At 29.6% G+C, this 20,147-nt stretch overlaps 3 protein-coding genes across 9 annotated transcripts in view; 2 read left to right on the top strand and 1 right to left on the bottom strand.

Annotated features, from left to right (window-relative positions):
- The first annotated feature begins 812 nt into the window (after positions 1–812).
- On the top strand, positions 813–11,010 carry LOC113520391 (uncharacterized). The gene is made up of 2 exons (XM_026905716.3): positions 813–1,013; positions 7,014–11,010. The coding sequence occupies exons 1-2, from the start codon at positions 980–982 to the stop codon at positions 7,427–7,429; spliced, it is 450 nt and encodes a 149-aa protein (XP_026761517.2). The 5' UTR covers positions 813–979; the 3' UTR covers positions 7,430–11,010.
- Positions 11,011–12,697: 1,687 nt separating this feature from the next.
- LOC113520394 (D-aminoacyl-tRNA deacylase) lies at positions 12,698–15,270 on the top strand. The gene is made up of 5 exons (XM_026905720.3): positions 12,698–12,909; positions 13,355–13,445; positions 13,864–13,990; positions 14,388–14,496; positions 14,997–15,270. Exons 1-5 carry the CDS (start codon positions 12,867–12,869, stop codon positions 15,170–15,172), a joined length of 546 nt encoding a protein of 181 aa, XP_026761521.2. The 5' UTR covers positions 12,698–12,866; the 3' UTR covers positions 15,173–15,270.
- A 2,462-nt stretch (positions 15,271–17,732) lies between these two features.
- Positions 17,733–20,147, bottom strand: part of LOC113520306 (microtubule-associated protein Jupiter) — a 166,155-nt gene continuing 163,740 nt past the window's right edge. For all 7 annotated transcript variants that reach the window (XM_031914644.2, XM_031914645.2, XM_031914647.2 and 4 more), the window contains one exon: positions 17,733–19,224. In XM_031914644.2, coding sequence (XP_031770504.1) covers positions 19,091–19,224 — 134 coding nt within the window. In that variant the 3' untranslated portion in view covers positions 17,733–19,090. The remainder of the gene's footprint in view (positions 19,225–20,147) is intronic.

The following is a 20,147-nucleotide window of genomic DNA, read 5'->3' as shown; positions in this document are numbered from 1 at the left end:
TTATTTCTTCTATATAAATGTACTTAATTACTTCCTTAAAGCTTTATTTGATCTCTAACTGAAATGGTCTAGTCTGGCATGATGGGTTACTTTTTAAATTGAATATATTCTTGTTTTTAAAATTTCGTTTAAAGAAAGTAATCGTTATGTGAAAATTAAATATACTAAGACAAAAACGCAGTATACTACAGAATTTCATTTTAGAACCGTTGCTTTACTACAGGGAAATTATAATATTGCTCTAACTTTTACAGATGATAGTGGGAACGATTCTAAAGCGTCATTTACCAACACGTATTTTTTTAAATAATATTTTAGTATCGAATTAAAATTAAAGTTTCGCAAAATATTGTTTTATGAACTATTAAAAAACAAAAATTATAATAATTTTGATTAAAAACTATTAAAAAATTAATTTATACTTATCCATAGAATAATAATTTCGCCGTGATATCAAATCGAAATTTTAATTTTAGAGATTTTTTTACAAGAAATGGTGCCTCAGAATCCATCACAATGCTGTATTACTTTTGACTACAATTGTCTTTTACTAAGCGAGCCACATTAAAATGGGATGCCTCAAATGGTATATATATATATATATATATATATATATATATATATATATATATATATATATATATATATATATATATATATATATATATATATATATAAACATTTCATAGACACAAAAATAATGACTACATCTCCATAGAGTCTGAATCTATATAAAGGACACTTGCTTTGTTATGGGGTAATAAATAGAACAGTATGACAACACTAGTCTGTCTCGCTTTGTAAACTCGCGACGGCGCTACGAGTTTTGTCTGCGTCCTGCGCATTCGATTTTCAAACACCATTCCATTCCACGATTGAATGTCGTCTAGTTCGCACACGTAAACACGTAATACAAATATTGTGATAACCGTTCGATTATTTTTTGTGTTTTGTTAATAACAACCTGTGTTTATACAAGATGTGTGAAAAAAGAACAAGAAAGATCAAAAAAGGTAATAATTTGCAAGTTTATTTGCTGTATTGAAATTTGTGTTAAAACAATTAAAATGCTTAATATGTCTATATCACAAACATTGACCTACCCCAAGCTGATAGTCCCGCTTGTCCACAATTTCAGCAGTGTACATTGTATATGTGCATACATTACATAGAGATGGAAAACAAAAAATAAGGTCATGTGGGAAGATATTCCATTCTTAATTTTTATTTATCTTCCTTTATTTTTTTTAATACCATTATTTTATATCTAGGCATTGCAACTTCATAAATATACCTACGTATTTTCTACATTATAAATTATAATCAATTTTCAAACTAAAGTATTATAAAGGACTTACTTTTTATTATTATAATATATAAGTCCTTTATAAAAAAAAATTAAGGATTATTAATATAATAATAATTTATAAAGGACTTACGTATACCGTTATAAAAACTGGATAACGTTTACCTTTACCTTATCCCAAAGCATAAAAAATTTAACTGACCTGTATAATTCTGAGGTGAATGTACATACTAAACGTGATCACCGCTTGAGTTTTCAAATTTAAAAAACATTTATTCAATGTTGCATACATCTACTTATACTTTTGATCCTGTAACAGCTAATCTTCTGAATTTATTAAATATTATTTCAATGTGTTTTTTTTTTTTTGTTATTTTCCTCTTTTTTTTTCTTTTTCTTTATAGATATAATTTAGGCAAGTACTTACTATCTTAGATCATAATGGTATTTAACAGGTAGGTCGTACGCACTCCAAAGTTGTTTGGTGGCCGTCTCGTAATGAGAGCTGAGCTTTCAGTTACGCGCAAAATGGGGCCAGATCCCCCTAGGTAATAATTATAAATACGCCAAGCATTATTGTAATCTGTGTAGTACAAAAGCAATATCTTTTTTTCTACTAAATTGTCTAATTATTTATGATTAAATTATTGATATCCGACTCTTTTCGCGCCAAATTGATTCTAAATTTTTTTTTAGTATGTTTGTTCCATTGTGGAACAGGCTAAGGTCGGAGACCATGCTGCCTAGTCTTCAATATGATAATTTGTCTGGAATTTGATTCTACATATTTTTATCACTTTTTTTTTTATTTTAACAGAATGACAAAGTGTCTATCTACCTATCTATCGGTCGCCCTGATAAATTAGACATCGTTGTTTTCATGTTCTTTTAATTAAAATTTATTTAGTTCAATATTCTAGTTAATCATGAGTTCTCGTTGTATTTTATTACTCCTATTTCATCCAGTGTCTATAGAATGTCCAGGTTTTACGTTTTATAATGACCATATTTGTTAATAATTCGTAATATACCACATTACCTATTACGAGAACCCATTCACGTGTTCGTAACATATGTAGGTATTCACATGTTTGATTAGCATTTGAATACAGGTTTTGTGAACCTATCAAATATATACATTATAAACTTATATTAACATACATTTGGCTTTTTTTACAAATGTATATACATCCTACTAATACCTATATGACTTCATCTTTACGTAGGTATCATCACTGAATTCACATGTCACGTCACACAACACAGTAAATTAAATGGTAGCCATTCCTTTTACCCCATAAATATGCAATCGTCCGTTGTATTTTAATAAATGCCTATTCTTTAGAAAATTTAAAAATATATTTTCATCTCATTGAAAGTACCTAATATTTTTTGCGTATAAACACGGAAATTGGTTAACAAAAATTATTTTTAAAATTGCTATACTTTTGCGGTGATTACTTCCAATCAGATGAATGGGTATTATTGATTTCTATCCAATACCTCCGTTGTTTACGTTCTTAAATACGGTTTATTTTCTTGAGCGTCATATTTCAACAGCCTTTATCTACGGTCTGAGTTATTTCATTTATTCGAAATGGCTGCGTGTTAAAGTTGTTTAATAAATAGTAATAATGTTTAAAATTATACAAAAATATATATATATATATATAAAGAAAAATCAATCCAAGAACGAGCATTAATAAAGTTGTATCGTTTACCAAGATATTTTAAAAAAAAAATAATAATAAATACTCAACTCATGTAAAGACCATATATAAAGGCAATTTTATAAATCACATATTTGAAATAAAGTTATAATTACTTATTAAATGGAGTGATTGACACAATTTTAATGTACGCTTTGAATTCTCTGTATTACCATATGGAAAACATTTCCGGCATCGTAATGTTAATACCTATAGAAAGATGGTAGATGGAAATTCTCACGGTAACAATTCATTATGTATGGCAATTTAATTTAGTCCTTATCGCCATCACGATTGATAATAATATAGATTGGTTTGATATGACGGTGGTTCTACTTAGGCTGAACAATATAGGTGATGACGAAACAAATTCATGGGTTGATGAACTCTCGCCGCCTACGCCGACTCCGTTGCACACAGAGCGATGCGAATTTTTTATCAAGGTTTAAGATAAAGGTGTTGCAATTTACTTCGATTTAACATTATATATCTAATGAGTTTATCATTACATACCGTGTTTATTTTAATGATATCATTTCTTGAGTAAATACCTATAGTACATTGTCATATCTCAACACCCTTCAAACTGGAACGCAATATGCATACAAGCTATTTGGTGGCTTTATGATAAAAATGAGTAGGTCAAACAATTGATTCTCTACGAACTCAAAGTCTGTAAAAAAAATTAAAAGTAGATAATTAAAAAAAATATCCTGAGAAGCACTGGACAGACCAGATATTACAAACAATTACTCTACCTGGATGAGCATCAGTCTCTGTCAATGATATTATGGCCATAAATATTAAATATAAGAATTTAATCTCATTATGCTTTTATAATTTATTGCTATATTCTATGCTTGCTACGAAGCATAGAATGATTGTAAAGAAAAATAAAATTAATAAATAATAAAAGCAAATTGCAAGAGGAAACTTTTAAATAAAAAGAAAGAAAGTAAGCAAAATGTAAACATATATAAATATTGCGATGTTTTTTTAATTTTCCGTCGACAATAACGTCATGTCTCATGATAAGGTAGACATGCACGGAAAATTAAAAAAAAAACCTAATAAGTACTTTAATTCTGATATGGTCTTAGGCGTTTACATTATAGCTCCTCTACCACAAGAATGATTAAAAATTTAATTAAGTATGTCATCACATTTAATTAATTTGAACACATTAATATCAATTTTGAGGTAATCATTTATTCATGTTTCTTGAAACATCTAAGTATTATATTAAATACTAGCGGCCCGTCCCGGCGTCGCACGGGTGGACAATTTAACATTTTAAAAAGTGGCCATTAAGGCTGCACATGTGACGGAAGCTTAAAAATGGAGTAACTTCTCCCGTTTTCCCAACATTTCCCTTTATTGCTCTGCTCCATTGATCCATCTTCATTGATCGTAACGTAAAGAAAAGGCCCTATAACCTGCCCAGGAGTATGAAGAAATAATTGTACCAAGTTTCATTAAAATCCGTTGAGTAGTTTTTGTTTCTATAACAAACATATAGACAGACAGACAAAAATTTTACTCATTGCATTTTTGGCATCAGTGTCGACCACTAATCACCCCCTGATAGTTATTTTGGAAATATGTTTCATGTACAGAATTGACTTTCTCTACAGATTTGTTATAAGTACAGATACATAAATACATACGTATAAATCATAATCATTCTCAATAAAATGTCATTATACTAACATATATGAAATTCAATATAATACTTTATTTTAATTACAATGACTAGGTCTTTTGTTAATTTATGCGAGGACATCACGTTTAACGGTTAGTCCATAAACTGAAATGGTACCGCGGCTCGGAGACTCACGTGGCACAGACACGCGCGTTACGTTTTTGTTGGCAGCTTTTTGAACGCACGCTCTGTTTTAACGTGACTATGACTATATTACATTGCATTCCGCAATTTGCTTACGAAACTCAATCTCTGCATACACATAATTTAGTGCAGTATCGAGTATTGAATTTGTTAATTTAAATAGATTCGCCACATTCAATAGTTCAACGACCGAAATTCAAACATTTTTATCTGACATTGCTATAAGAACGAAACTATATAATGATGTTAGTAATGGAGACTGAGAATCCCATTGCTAGCAATATACCCAACCAGGTCGACCTCCTCGCGGTTCCCCCTGGAAACTATCATGGTTAATTCCTGATGAATTCATCATGATGGGCTGACTGGCTTGTTTTCATTCTCATCGATCACCCTTTACTGGTGCTCCGCCAGCGTATCCCGTTAGCGCAGGCGCCCCGCCTGCCATACCATACCATTTTCACCCATTAAAAAAAAACTATATAATGAACACATTTGTCGTGAATTCGAATGTTCTAGATTGTCCTTCTAAATGTTCGTTAACTCACTATTAACATAACACTTGCTTGAGGAGAATTTTTTTAAATATATTTCTAAATGTGATAGTAACGAGTTGACACTTGTTTATAATTTTAAAACTTGATTAGATCCTTGGTAACACAATTTTCTTGGATAGTGATAAATTAAATGTTGTTTATAACAAATTGTCAGAATACGAGGTCGATGTGGCACACATGTATGTACGAATATGTACTCATAGTATATGAGTTATCAATATTACGTCTGGCCATTACGTGAAATGAGATATCACAGCACACGCGCTTCATAAATGTGAATAGTGGTATAATTAGGGTAATCGGTATAACTAATTACCTATTATCCTACTAGTCTAAGATGATAACTAATTTATTCATTATATTTTTTACTAGATGTTTCAACTGATCGGTTATTTTATAGCATTTCATTTGTAATTCTTTAGATTGATATATATAACTTTTTTTTTTATTAATGGATTGAAATAAAACAAACACTAAATGTTAAGTGGCGCAAACCGCAACGCATTAGTGAAAACCGCATTCAAATCGGTTAAACCTTTTTTTTATACAACTTAAAATGACAAACAAGCTAACGGCCCACCTAATGAAAATTGGTAACTCTTTTTCTTAGATTAACGTGCACAAACGTACAGACAAAAATTCAAAAAATTTTGGATTCTATTGCGTTTTTAATACCCCCTATAAAAAAATTTCCTCCATATCTTTTATGTACAGACAGCGATCAGTTACGATTTTATTTTATATATTGATATTCCAAACAAAAATAGCACAAATTGATTGACTAACAGAAATATTTCTTTATACTATATTATATTTCTTTATACTATATTATATTTCTTTATACTATATTATACTATATATATTTTTTCTATATACTAACAGAAATATTATCTATTTATCCCTAAATTAAGATATTTTAATGAAATTATTTTTCTTATACTTACAATCGAATAAATAGAATCAACCTACTATTAATAATCGTATATCACTCGTTTGGTGTTGTAAAGTTTAGTGACAATTGGTAAACTGATATTTATTACAGGAAACACTTGTGTAAACGCCGACAAGCACGTCTATTAATACAAATACTGTTTCTTCACTTTCCTTAGTAATATTTATTATGAAAATTTCTAGATAATATAAATTTCAAATTTATGTAAATAAACATAGTCATATTTCGAATAATTATGAATAGATCTACGATACTACGAGTACTATTATCAATTTAGCAAACATATCTATTAAAACCATTTCATTGATAATAACTGGATGTTCATTAAATGTATAAAAAAAAATCTTTATTGCACTTGTAAATTACATGTAATATAATGCATTTATAAATGTTGTAAGCAAGGGTAGACTTATCTCTGATAGAGATCTCTTCCAGTCAACCCAATACAGTTAGAAAGCATGTCGTTAGCGGGCAGCTGAAGTGCTACAACTATTAATAATTCGAATACATAAACAAATATACAAATTATGTACTATTGAATATTACAACAGCATACAATTCATGTAATGTATTACCATCATTACTTGATCTGTTACCAAATGGATACTATTCTTGTTATTATTATAAGATTGTATTTTTTCAGGTTCACACCTAGCACGTTTGCGCGAAGCCAGGCGTCTGGAAAGACTCCATCGGCAACCATCTCCGCCGACCAGCGAAGAGAACACTACGCCATGCCCACAACCACAACTACAACCTCAAGCACAACCTAAAGCCATAGTTGATAAAACAGCACAGAATCGTGTCATTTTAGAGTTAGCATGGCGAACTATTGGGCTTATGCATAAAAATAGACTAATCCAACAGAAAATAATTGAATTGCAAAAAGAAACATCTGAATTTATCACATCTGTAATGAGTAACCCAGAAAACCGAAGGCGGTACATCGAATACGTTCGCTTGTATGGTATACCACCGGAATTGAAAATACAATTTCAAAATATAAAGAAGAGCGATACGCCAACGAAAGTTGAACCTCAAACTCCGACAAATGAATAATCTGCGACTTATTGAATGAATTGATTGAGTGTGTACGTTGATTTATCTATTATAGTATCTAATCAACTTAATATCGGTCACACTTCCTTTTTGTGTGCACGCTATGTGTTTGCTTGCCTAGTTATAAGTATATAAGTTCTTGAAAGTGAATGATTTCAATGAATTTTTTGTCAGAAGATCTAATTTTCACAGCCAATAATGGAATATTGCCATATAATAATGGCACTTTATGCCATAATACTGTATTACACAAAAGTATTTTTTTTTTTTTTTTAATAATATGTTAATGCATTGTGGTATTAAATTTTTAACGTTATTTATATTGCGATATATTTCTCTTTTGAATATATTTTTTTACTCGACATATTAATGAGGTTATTTTATAAATTTGATCGGACAATACAAAAATGGAATTTACAATCATAAACTAAAAAAATAATAATTAAAGATCTCTTAAATACTTATCTATATGAAACTGAATATTTTACATGATGATAGATAAGTTTTCATACACAAAATTTCACTTACGGTCTCTTTCGCTCCTTTAGGTATCTGTTTCTTGAGTAACTATATTGTCAACCCCCCAAAAGAAGTGGCAAACGGATCTACATATGTGTTCAGTACCGTATGCATAAGATAGAACGAGATAGCATTGTCTAACGTCTTGTTCTTTTTTACGCACGCAGTTAAAAATTGTATTAAAAACTTTATATTGGTCAAATTAATTTGTATCCTTTTGCTGCTTGTCTAGGGGGCAAAATTCTATGATAATATTAAAAAATAACATTACGTTTTTTTAGCTTTTATTATTATTTGTAAAATAAAGAGAAAAAACTAGATATTCAGAGAGACTGGATTCGAATCTAATGCGCCATTTCTCTCCAAAATTATAATGTCAATTTGACATTACAGCGAAATGTTTATGCTAAGGATCAATATGAACTTTATTTCTAAAAGATTGGAGTCTAAAATAAAATGGCCCATAAAATAGTAGTATAGTAGTAACTCAAATTATTAGGTTATGAGATAGGTTTAGAGAAATCGCACCTTATAATCGAACCCGTTGAGTTTTGAAATAGGCCGTAAGGTTTGATTTTGTACTTATTTTATCTTTCAGCAATAATTATGTTGAATGCTGTGTCTTAAACAAAAACGTTGTGGTAACTGTAGGAAATCTGTTATTTATAAGTAAGCTATTCAGAGGTTGTAATGTAATGAGGCTGTTAATGTTTCTAAGATATTAATCTTCGTACCTGCCGTTTTCGTTGCGTAAATTTTCCAATTGGTAGATATGTCTTCGAAAGGTATTCTTTCATTCTGTAGCCTCTCTTTCTCTACCATCAAGAACAATCTAAAAATACTTATTCAAAATGTTTTTTACTCTTTAATATCACTTATTGTAAGTGATATTAGCAGTTGTTACAATTAAGACAAATCTAAACATCTAGATGCAATTTCTAATTTTTTTCATGTAATTTGAGTAAATATGGAACTTGTTTCAATTCAACAATTCTTTTAATCTTTCTCAATGTGAAAATCGATTTGAAAAATGTTTATAAGATTTTAACGATGGTACGGAGATAAAAGCGAAAATGTTGAAATACTCTCAAATTATAAATTAAGTTTGTTAAAAATTTGTTATTAAGCATGTGATTTTTCTTCACATTATTAAGCTAGGTGTGCACCTATGTAATTTGAACCAAGTTTAAGAAAAAAAAAGTAATAAGTTTAGATTAAAATTTTTAAAAATACTTATTGAGATCATCGCGTGACGCCGTATTATACCAACAGAGTTTTGTATTTAATTTTTTTTTTGCTTGTTTTTCTTTTAAGTTTTTTTTTTTACTTTCCTAATATATGCGAATTAGATTGTCAAACTTCCTCTTATATACTCATTCTCGATCTTATCCATCTTGTCACACTACACTTTCGTCTCGACATTCGCATCTCAATTATGTGAAGTTATTACCATCTCTTCGTAATTTGGTCATACGACTAATTCTTATAGTTTAAGTCAAAATGGAGATTTTTTTATACAACTTAGAATGGCAAACAAGCTAACGGCCCACCTGATGGAAAATGCCTATAGACATGAGCAGTACCATGGACATAACAGAGTATACTGTTTCGCCCATGATACCCCTATGCTTTGCCATTCCTGAGGTCTCAGGTGTTATTCCTCTGTACCCAGTAAATTGACGCCAGTATACCTAATATAATAAACTACTTACTAAAATGTTGTAAAATATTTTTGTGGGTAACATTTGTGGTAGAATTGGTTCATAATTACTATTGTGTAGACCGGGCTTAAATGAATAAGTAGTTTGCATTTAATAGAATGTAGCTGTAATTATCAATAAAAGCACAGATCTACCAAACACTGTGTTCATTTTAAAGCTAGTTTATATTTGCGGAATATTTATCACAAAACAATTAAGTGTTGCTCATATGCAAAACAGCTAATCTGTACACATGTCTCTGGATAATTTTCTTAACATAGATTTTTAAAATTCCTGCCTATTAATTAAGTTTTATCATAAGTTTTTCCTTTGCCATTAGACATAAGTGACTATTTAGTATCTAATTGATAGACAGTAGTCTTATTTACGAATAATTGTATGATATAGTGACATATTATTTCTAACAAATTTTTAGTATTTCTGAATAATTTGTTTTTAAAATACTTATTAGTACTTAATCCTATCTCTATATAAAAGTACTAGCTAACGTTGTTTTGCCTTCTTACCGCCGTTAACTTGGTCTATTTTTCTTAAGATAACTATCCTATCCTAATATGGGAACAATGTGTATATATTAAAATTTGTTAACCGGTTTCAGAAGTTGACTGTAAACAAACGTGGTGTCATGGGATTTTTATATATAGAAATGTAATTTAAGATCTGTGACTGAAAAAAAAAGAGCGGTTACTCATGCTCTTAGCTTTTTAATTTTCTCTAAGCTCCAAAAAAAAGAAACCTTTGCCCTAAAATTAAAATTAAGTCACTATATCATAAGTGTTTAATAAAAATAAAATGAAAGTCGAAAAAAATATTAAAATGTATAAAAAAAAGTAAGTATTATTTTAAATATGTTACCTACCTTTTATTAAAATATATTTTATCAATTATATGCACAATGCTCCCTGTTCAAGTATTTAAGATTATTCATACCAAAGCTTAGCAGTGTGACAATAACGGAATCGTCTAACAATTTCGAAAATACCAAATTCAGTAATTATCATTGAATAAAGTGTACAGAAACCCATTCGTAAAAGTTTTGCAATGCACCTACTTCATATTTTGTTACGTAAGTTTTAAATTATTTTATTGCAAAAATCCACATTTTAAACGTCAGCTTTATAATGATCTTGTTGCCTTGTTAATATTTTAATTCTCTAGCAATGTACAATTTAATCAATCTGATATATTGAAATTGTAAATTGACAGTTTTGGTATTACCCTCTTAAATAGGTAGGTGCAAAATGAGTTTTGGTTTATTATAATATATGAAAATCTTTATTTCCACGCATTGTCAACTCTAGTTATTAAGTATTTCTTAAAAATAAACTAGACTTTCTTTAATACCTATTTTTTATTTATTTTCTACGTAGCACCGCTTCGTATCTTTGTCCAGATGCAACGTGTAAACCACTGTCAAACGAATTTATCAATAGATATGTATTCGCCAAGTCAGTGGGTACCGATGGCTCGGGACCGTTCCTTATGACAATCTATGGAGGCGATCTATGTTCGGTAGTGAACAAATAACGATTGTTATGAAGTAGAGTTCGAACTTAGTAAATTTAAATTAGTTCAAAATTTATTAAAAGTTAAAAAAAATATATAGTTCGTATTTATAATAATAGAAATATTCTTAACATTTGGAATACGTAGTTAGATACCTACATTAGAACAAAAAACTATCTTATAGTAATAGCTATCTGTTTTGTAATATTTTTCATAAATATAATAAATAATAAATTTCTATTTCAACATAAATTATTCATGTATAATCGGTTTTAGTCATAGACTTAGTATAACGTACTAAGATTTTGGTAGACCATAAAAACAATAACTAAAATATCGTATAGAACCTATTAGCACATTCTTTTCACTTATTAGACAAACTATAGCTTCAAATCTACTCAATTTTACCAGCGAATAGGTAGTTTGATTGATCAGCCATCTAGTGTTGAGTAGCTATTACTAAATTGACATTTAATTATCTTTTTTGTTCATGTTGTAGGTAAATGCTCCGTAGATGACCAGAGGGCCTACCATGAAACATTTTCCGAAATTTCGGGGACGAACGAAAAAGAAATTTGATGTTAAAATTACATAATACATGCCATTTAAAATTATTAAAAATGTTTAAATATCGTTCCTCTGGACTATTAGGATAGGATTTATGATGAACGAAATGTTAAGCTCCATTTACTGGGTCGATTTCGGTACGAACAAAAACACGAAATTGAGCCCGAAATTTCGGAATTTCATTTCATGGTAGACCACCAGTTCAGTAAATAAAAAGCACGCTACTAAATTGTCTTATCAATATTGCTATTTGTAAGATCATAACAAAAGAGTGCAGCACCGTTCTCCGTAGTAATACTTAAAATTATTCTGTACGTAAAATTTTGACAAAATGAAAATATTAGTTATTAATAATACAAAAAATGAAAAATTGCCGGCAAATATGACGTAATTTTCTTGTAATTGAATTTAAGCCAGGTCACACTGACAGTGACATTCTGATAAGGCGATTGCGAATTGAATATTAATAATTGAATATCAGAGTTTCCAATTTACCAGTACTTCCACTTAATATAGGAAAAAAATCTGCACTACAAAATTTAGTAAATAAATTCATAAAAAAATCATTTTACACCAAATTATTTATTATTAATAATATTAAAATTACCACTTATGCAAGAATAATTTACATTACACTATTACGTGATTTATATATTTACTTACATATATTCAGTATTCCATCTGTTTTAAAATGTCCAATAATAAATAGATACGTAGAAATAGATTAATATCAAAATATTACTTAATTTACTGATATATTTTGCATTTTTATTGCAATTTTTCTTTGGTAATAATACACTGATATTATTATAATAAAATTGATCTTTTATCATATCACTATAAATTTATTCTAAAAGATTTATGTATAATAAAAATATCTAATTAAATAAATAATTAGTATAATCAATCACTGCTAATTATCGCTTTCTTAATATTTCTTGATTAAAATTTAGGGGTAAATATTTTTAAAGATGGTATCCTGAATTAACAGCTGTGTTTTCAATTTATCTATCCAACAAATTAATCTAAATAAACTATACATAAATATTTATTAATAACTTACCCATATAATTCTTTATTTGTATCTGTAATACTTATTTAGTTTACAGTATAAGTTGTTAAAAATGAAAGCACTAATACAACGAGTCATGAACGCTAGCGTAACCGGTAAGGAAGTATATATTTATATTCTGAAATAAATTACTATTTAAATTAATTGCTATATTAAAAATTTGTAGAATCTACGCTGAAGCGTGCTTTGCATTGTTTAGGTCCGATTAGATTCTCTTCTCAATCTGATCAATTTAGAATACGAATTTTCTAAGCCAGCTCAATTACCTGTACTGATACTTCATGACACAGGGTATCTTGATTTGATAACTAGGCAATCTGTACGGTTGTGTTTCTCTTAGTACAAACGTATTTTATTTTTGGAATTTTTGGAATTTATATTTGGAATTTGTAAATTTTTGTTTGAAAAGAGTACAGCCTTTTCAAACAAAAATTGTTTACTTTTTGAATTAAGTTATTTAATAAAAACAATATAAAAATAATAATACATATACTTATATGAGAAATGTTATTAAATACTTATCATTTAATATTTTTTTAGTAAATGGTCAAATTATTAGCAGTATTGGACAAGGAATATGTGTTTTAATTGGCATATCAAGTAATGATACTATAAAAGACATAGAATATATGTAAGTATATGGACTACCTGTAATGATTGAGTAGATAATTAACTCAGATTTTTAATAATAATTTATTAAATCTAATTAGGAATCAAACTATTACTTAATATTGATTTTCCTAAATTCAAAATATTCCAGCATTCATATACATTACAAAAAATATTTCTCCACAGTATTATGTATATAATAGAAATATATTTGTATTATTAAACAAATTTCTTTGTTTTACTGTAGGTATATAATGGTTTACCTCAATAAAAAATATTCTATTTGTTAAATCAGGTATTGATTTATTATCACATCAAATTTTACAAATAATTTTACCATTATGTATCTATGCATTGTAAATGCATAGACACATAATGTTATTGTTATCATACATGAAATGTTTATATTTAGAGAAATGTTATCTATTTCTGTATTGCAGCATCCGTAAAATTTTAAGTATAAAAATATTTGATGATGAATCAAACAAGAGGTGGAAGAAAAGTGTTGTAGACAAACAACTCGAGGTGCTGTGTGTGAGCCAGTTTACTTTATATAATACTTGGAAGGTTGGTTGAAACTATTACATTTTAGCAAATTAATAACTGTTCTAAAACTTAAATACATGTGTAAAAGGTTATAAGTGAACTCACTATGTTTTTGTTACTTCCGTCAATTGTGAAAACTTGAAACTTATCTTCGGCTGTGACAATTATTTCTCATCCAACATTTTTAATTTTTTATTTTTCTCCATGTATCGAATCCTATTATTATAGTTATTTGTCACCCAATCACAAATAATTAAAGAATTTTTAATTAAATTTATACTTCATATATATTAATACATGTGAGCAAAGTCACAGAATAAATATACTGAAAAGGCTTCAATTCAATTTTTATTGATAGAAAAATCTTTATAGTTGTTAGATAAGTAAATATTAAAAATATTTAAAAATAATATTACAGGGCACAAAACCAGATTTCCATAATGCTATGCCAGGAGAAAAATCTAAGGAATTCTATGAAAAATTCCTTCAAATGTTGAGAAATCAGTACATTCCTGATAAAGTGAAGGGTAAGATTTAAAATTAATATGATAAATAATATGATTTTATTTACTAAATCTTTTTGAAAGTAGTTAAAATATTTAATTATTAAATATTTGTACAACATCTGTAACAACATATGTAGTGTAGTCAGATGAATTAATTTTACAGAAATAGTTTTCTTTTTTAATTCTAAATGATGTACTGAAGGAGGTAAAGGATCCTACCATTTATTAAATAATTCAGCTTTTTAAAGTATCTAAATTTAATAATAAATTGTTCTTTTTAAAACAATTTTTTTATTAGTATTGGTTGTTATATGGGGTCAATTATGTTTACAGATTAATTCTTCATTGAACCATAGCCATATAAGGTATGGCGATTTTAGAATATTAATGTAATGTAATGTAAATATATATTTAATTCACTCACAAAATAACAACATAATAAAACTTACAGCTACATAGGTTACAAATTTTAGAATATTCTATATTTTAAATATTACATAGGTACATCTGCTTATTTTCAGATGGTGAATTTGGAGCCTATATGCAAGTGTCAATCCAAAATGATGGACCAGTAACGTTTGAAATTGAATCACCAATGACATTACCAAATAAAACAAAAGGAAATACAATCAAAGGGGAGAATAGCAATATATCTGAAGTCCAGTCGAGTAGAGACAAAGAAAATATATTAGATTAATAATTTAGATACTTATATAATTGTATATAAATTGTAAAGTATATTGTTGAATAGTGTATATGTAATAAGTATGAAATTATACTTTACAAATACACAAACTGAAGTTTTATACTGATTTGATATAATTATTATCATCCAAATCCAAGTCGCTTTTATCCATACTTTATTAGAACATTTTATTCTCTTACCTCACTATTCATAAAAACTATAACTTTCTACAAATCGATTTATTACACTGTTTTGCCACTTTCTTCCAAATTGCGTAAAAGAAAGAAAACAGTTTTCTTTTGTGGGATGACAATGGAATGGTAGCCCCGCCTACACTATCGGTATACACTGGCAGGGCACCAGTGAGGGATGATAGGTAAGAATGAAAGCTGGTCAGTTAACCCATCGTGATAAGTTCCACAAGAATTAACCACGATGGTTTCCATGGGAAACCATGTGGAAATCGACCCGATAGGGTATATCGCTAGTAATGGAGCTGGCAAATCCCCATTACTAACAATTCCTTTCCCTCCAGATAAAACAGTTCAATAGCTATAATAGGTTTATAAGACATTTACCGTTTTTATAAATAAGGGGTATTATACTTGCATGGCTGTTTTGGTTTAAAAGATGGGGTAAAATTACAAACTACAAAGGCGTAACATCTTACTTCTCAGCAATGACAATGCTTGATAGCTAGCATTTGCATTACTATGTATTTATTTATATAATGTCTATGGTGCTGTTTATGTCTAGGCAACAATAATTGTCTACAATCAGGTGGACCGTCAGCTCATTTCAGCTATTCCACATCCAAAATTCACATTGTTCTCCAGCAGCAGCATCTTTTCTTGTATCTTGTGCCTTTATCTTATATGAAGCATCTTCTTTAAATGCATTATCCCCATAAAATATAATCTAATAGGGTTGCCAGCTTCGCAAATTCCAAGTCCCTTGTTTTTATTTAATAAAAAAATTAATGTTACGTAACGAACCCCTCTCCCGCCCCTCCCTGTAACACATCGTAACGTTTTACAATAATGCTCTCCCCACCGCTACCCAAATTGCGTTACGTAATACTTGAACCTACTCTTGTTCATATCATCATAATATTACAACAGATGCCGATTGAGATATTATCAATAGAATTATGATCTTTGTTAGTTGTAGCAAGTAACAGTGGCTATAATAAATTTTTAATATACCTTTTTTACGTACACACGTACATGTATACAACATATATTGTTTCATTCTACTCATTACGTCTGACACCTCTTTGTAGACTCCTCTGAAGTGCTCCTTCTATCTAATTGATAGCTTAGCGAAAATATTGTGGTTTCGATGGACCACTAAAACTTAAATTCAAATTAGTTATTTTTCTCTCCTAAACTTAATCAAAAATTTTTTTTTCTCGTTTCTAGTGTTTTAAAGATAGAAAATAGCATTTCAAAATAATTACTGGATGCGATAAGAATGTATTAGATTTTCCTTCAAGTTCGTATACTCTATCTCTTTAGGGATTAATTTAAAAGTAAATTCCTTCTTCTAAATTCAAAGTTTTTTTTTTCTTTCAATCGATTTAATAATTTTGTCTCGGAAACTAAGAAAAAATACAAAGTTAATACTAGAAGGAAACTTTGTACAAAAGTCGTTTGCTTGGGTACCTCTGTCCCATTCGTGTTTCAATCGTGAAGCAGTTGTGTTTACGTGGATGTGTTTCGGTTTGAAGAGTTTTTTTTAATGGGTGATAATGGAATGGCAACCCCACCCGCGCTATCGGTTTACACCGGCGGGGCACCAGTGAAGGATGAGAATGAAACAGATCAGTTAGCCCATCGTGACGAATTCGACAAAAATTATTCACGATGGTTTCCAGGGGGAACCACGACCTAATATTGTTAGCAATGGGGCTGTCAAGCTCCATTGCCCACAATCCCTTTCCCCCTCGGTTTGAAGGGTGGCAAGAATATGGCAGTGAATTTACAATATATAAGCATAACATCTTAGTCCTCAGGAATGGCAACGCATGAGGGTGTCATGGGCGAAATAGTATACTCTGTTATGTCCATGGTCCTGCTCATGTCTATAGACGACGATTACCACTTTCCATCAAGTGAGCTATCTGCTTATTTACCATTCTAAGATCATACGTAAAGACTGGTGAAACTGGAGCATGAATGAGAATTTATTTACATTTACTGCCGTGTGATCTCAATTTAAAATGATCCATCTTCCTTTCCCATGAGTGTCGTAAAAGGGGACTAAGACAATTTAATTGCCGAGGGATGGCAACAACGTCCCTCTTAAAACATCATCAAAGCATAACTGCAGTTGCCAACCCGCTTGCCAAGCGTGGAAACTATAGGCAAAATCCCTCCAAAGTGTAGGTTTATATTCAGCAGTGGACTGTAATATGTGTGATGATGATGATGATGGGGTGTGATATGACGGTGATGAATTTATACATAATATTTTTCACTGTATCGTAATGTTATACCTTATGTTTTCTGTACAAACAATAAAAACAAATTTAACGGGAAAATACGAGGTAGAAGAATTATAAAAGACAAAGTTCAATAAAAAAACTTTATTTTGAAATAATGGGTTATTATCTATTAACAGTTTGTTACAGTTAGGCCTGTGATTATGCACTGTCATGTTAGAATATTAAAAAACATTTTTACAAAGATGATATGCCTAGGTTAATGCTAGACGAAAACTAACTACCTACTCATAGAAACGTTATCATTTACCTATTAGTAATCTATAACACACTATGGTCCGATATAATGTTAACAGATAATCTACCAAAATTCAAATCCATTTTTACAATTACGTCTAAACGAGTAGAAAATAAACTAAAAAAGAAATAAACTTGTATAAAAAGACAAAATAAATGCATTTCTATAAACCCTTTATTTTTAAACTATGATAATGAAATTCAACAAACGAGAAAAGACTTATATAGTGTTGAATATAATTATATTATAATTTTTATCATTAATTGTATCAATTAGCCCGTGTGCCGCATGATTACTATTTCTATACCGTGAAATATATAGACATATAATCACTTTCATAACGCTTAGACAACCGTACATCGAACCTACTTGAATTTTTCATCATCACCAATCAAGGCACTATCATTTTGGTATATTGCTGATACGTTTCCTCACTCCTAATTCTCAATATCCATGCGTTAACATATTCGTAAAAGTGTGAAAGAGTACATTTTTTCAATTTCTTATTATAATTATAGCTAACATGCATGAGTGACATTTGTCATCGTGACAATTTCAGCTTTTATATTGTCCATTTGTATGTATATGGATATATAGTTGCACGTTACGGATATAATAAAACAATAGGTATATACATATCCACAAACTTGATAAGTGTCTAATTTGTCATGATGACATTTGTCACTCATGCATAATAGCTCTTAGTAGTGGACCTTAGAAATATTTAAAGAAAGAGAGACACTTCCATAATCTAAGCGTCTGTAATTACATTCCATTAATCAATATCAAAGATCCACAAGATTCGATCGTCTTATAGATTTATAACTATCGAAATATTACTATTATAAAAATATCTATAATAATCTATTCTAAATTATTCGAATAAACTGTTACTGGGATAGGCTAAGGAATTAACAACATATACCCTTCATTTTATAATGGACGTTGAGTTCAGATGGTGCAATTTGCGTTACTAAAAATTTAACAATGCTACTTTATTTTAGTTAACAAAATGGTAGTTGAAATAAATGCATAGTCATAACACAAATAATACTTCATGGTGTTAAAATATCATAGAGTACTATTGGTGTTTAGGCGATTGGATAGGCTGGTCACTCGCCGGTTTTTAAATTTATTGTTTATGGTCCGGTGAGGTGGCATGGTGGGAAGTCGATCGAAGTGGGTTGGTCTACCAAAGACCTGATGAATAACCGCCAGGCGGCACGCGGTTGTGATGGATGCTGTTGGAGCCATTTAGTGATGTTACTGTGTTGATTTGGCCATTCATCGACTTGTAGCCATCACCGGTGATCGGGTTGCCTTCTGGAATGTCCATAATTAATTAATTAATATGTGACTAATGAAGGTTTATATTATCTAGGAAGTAAAGCATGTATCGTTGGATGAAAGCTACACTGTAAATGATTTAATTACAGGATATGATAAAATCCTATCATGCGAATTTCTAGTAAAATACTAAGTACTGGATATGATTAATAATTTTTTAATAATAAAAACCTATGTATATGTCAATAAAAAATATTTAAAAATTCTCTTTCTTCGCACAAGAATTTCATTAACTACGTGACAAAATACTATTATATGATGAACCTAACGATTAAAAGAGTATTCTAACTACAGTATAATATAATAAGGCAGGATATCTATTAATACACTGAAAAGATAGAATTGCGTGCTACAAGTACAGAAGACAACAATATAATTAAACAGATAAGAAATAAGAAACAACAGAAAATAATTAGAACTTACAAACACCACAAGAAGCATTTACAATAATGTTTCTTAATGTCTTTAAAGTCTATTTCATACACAAAAACGACATTTAAATACCTAACAATTGATAAAGCAGCAAATAATAAAACGGCAATGAGTGCTCAATTTGGTAATTTGAAGGAATCGTCTTATGGTTCTTCAAATAGTAAGTGAAAATACCCTACTGTAGTTGCGATACACAAGCTTTTATCTGATAAAAATATTCAGTACAGTCATTAGGGCAACTAGTGCAATGATAAAAGCATTCCTTCAATCTAAATTGAACACCCACCCATCTCTCTTCGGCGAACATAGTCTACATAGTACGTCTTAGGTCGGAAGTCCTCAGCATGCCGATTTCGATCAAATATGTACCCTGGGATGTATTTATGGAATATAGGTGGGAAACCTGTTAAAGTATGTGGACCAGGTATAACTTGAGTTGCCAATGGAGTGAGATCAGGTATTGGACA

This window comes from Galleria mellonella, unplaced genomic scaffold (assembly GCF_026898425.1).
Source record: "Galleria mellonella isolate WM207_F2 unplaced genomic scaffold, CSIRO_AGI_GalMel_v1 utg40, whole genome shotgun sequence".
NCBI classification, from domain to species: Eukaryota; Metazoa; Arthropoda; class Insecta; order Lepidoptera; family Pyralidae; genus Galleria; species Galleria mellonella.
Note: the sequence above shows the minus strand (reverse complement) of the source record. Positions and strands in the feature narration are given on the sequence as shown.

Coding starts and splice junctions, on each gene's coding strand:
- LOC113520391 (XM_026905716.3), top strand. CDS start 980: ATGTGTGAAAAAAGAACAAGAAAGATCAAAAAAG. Junction 1,014..7,013: donor AACAAGAAAGATCAAAAAAG/GTAATAATTTGC, acceptor GTATTTTTTCAG/GTTCACACCTAGCACGTTTG.
- LOC113520394 (XM_026905720.3), top strand. CDS start 12,867: ATGAAAGCACTAATACAACGAGTCATGAACGCTAGCGTAACCG. Junction 13,991..14,387: donor CTTTATATAATACTTGGAAG/GTTGGTTGAAAC, acceptor ATAATATTACAG/GGCACAAAACCAGATTTCCA. Junction 14,497..14,996: donor CATTCCTGATAAAGTGAAGG/GTAAGATTTAAA, acceptor GCTTATTTTCAG/ATGGTGAATTTGGAGCCTAT.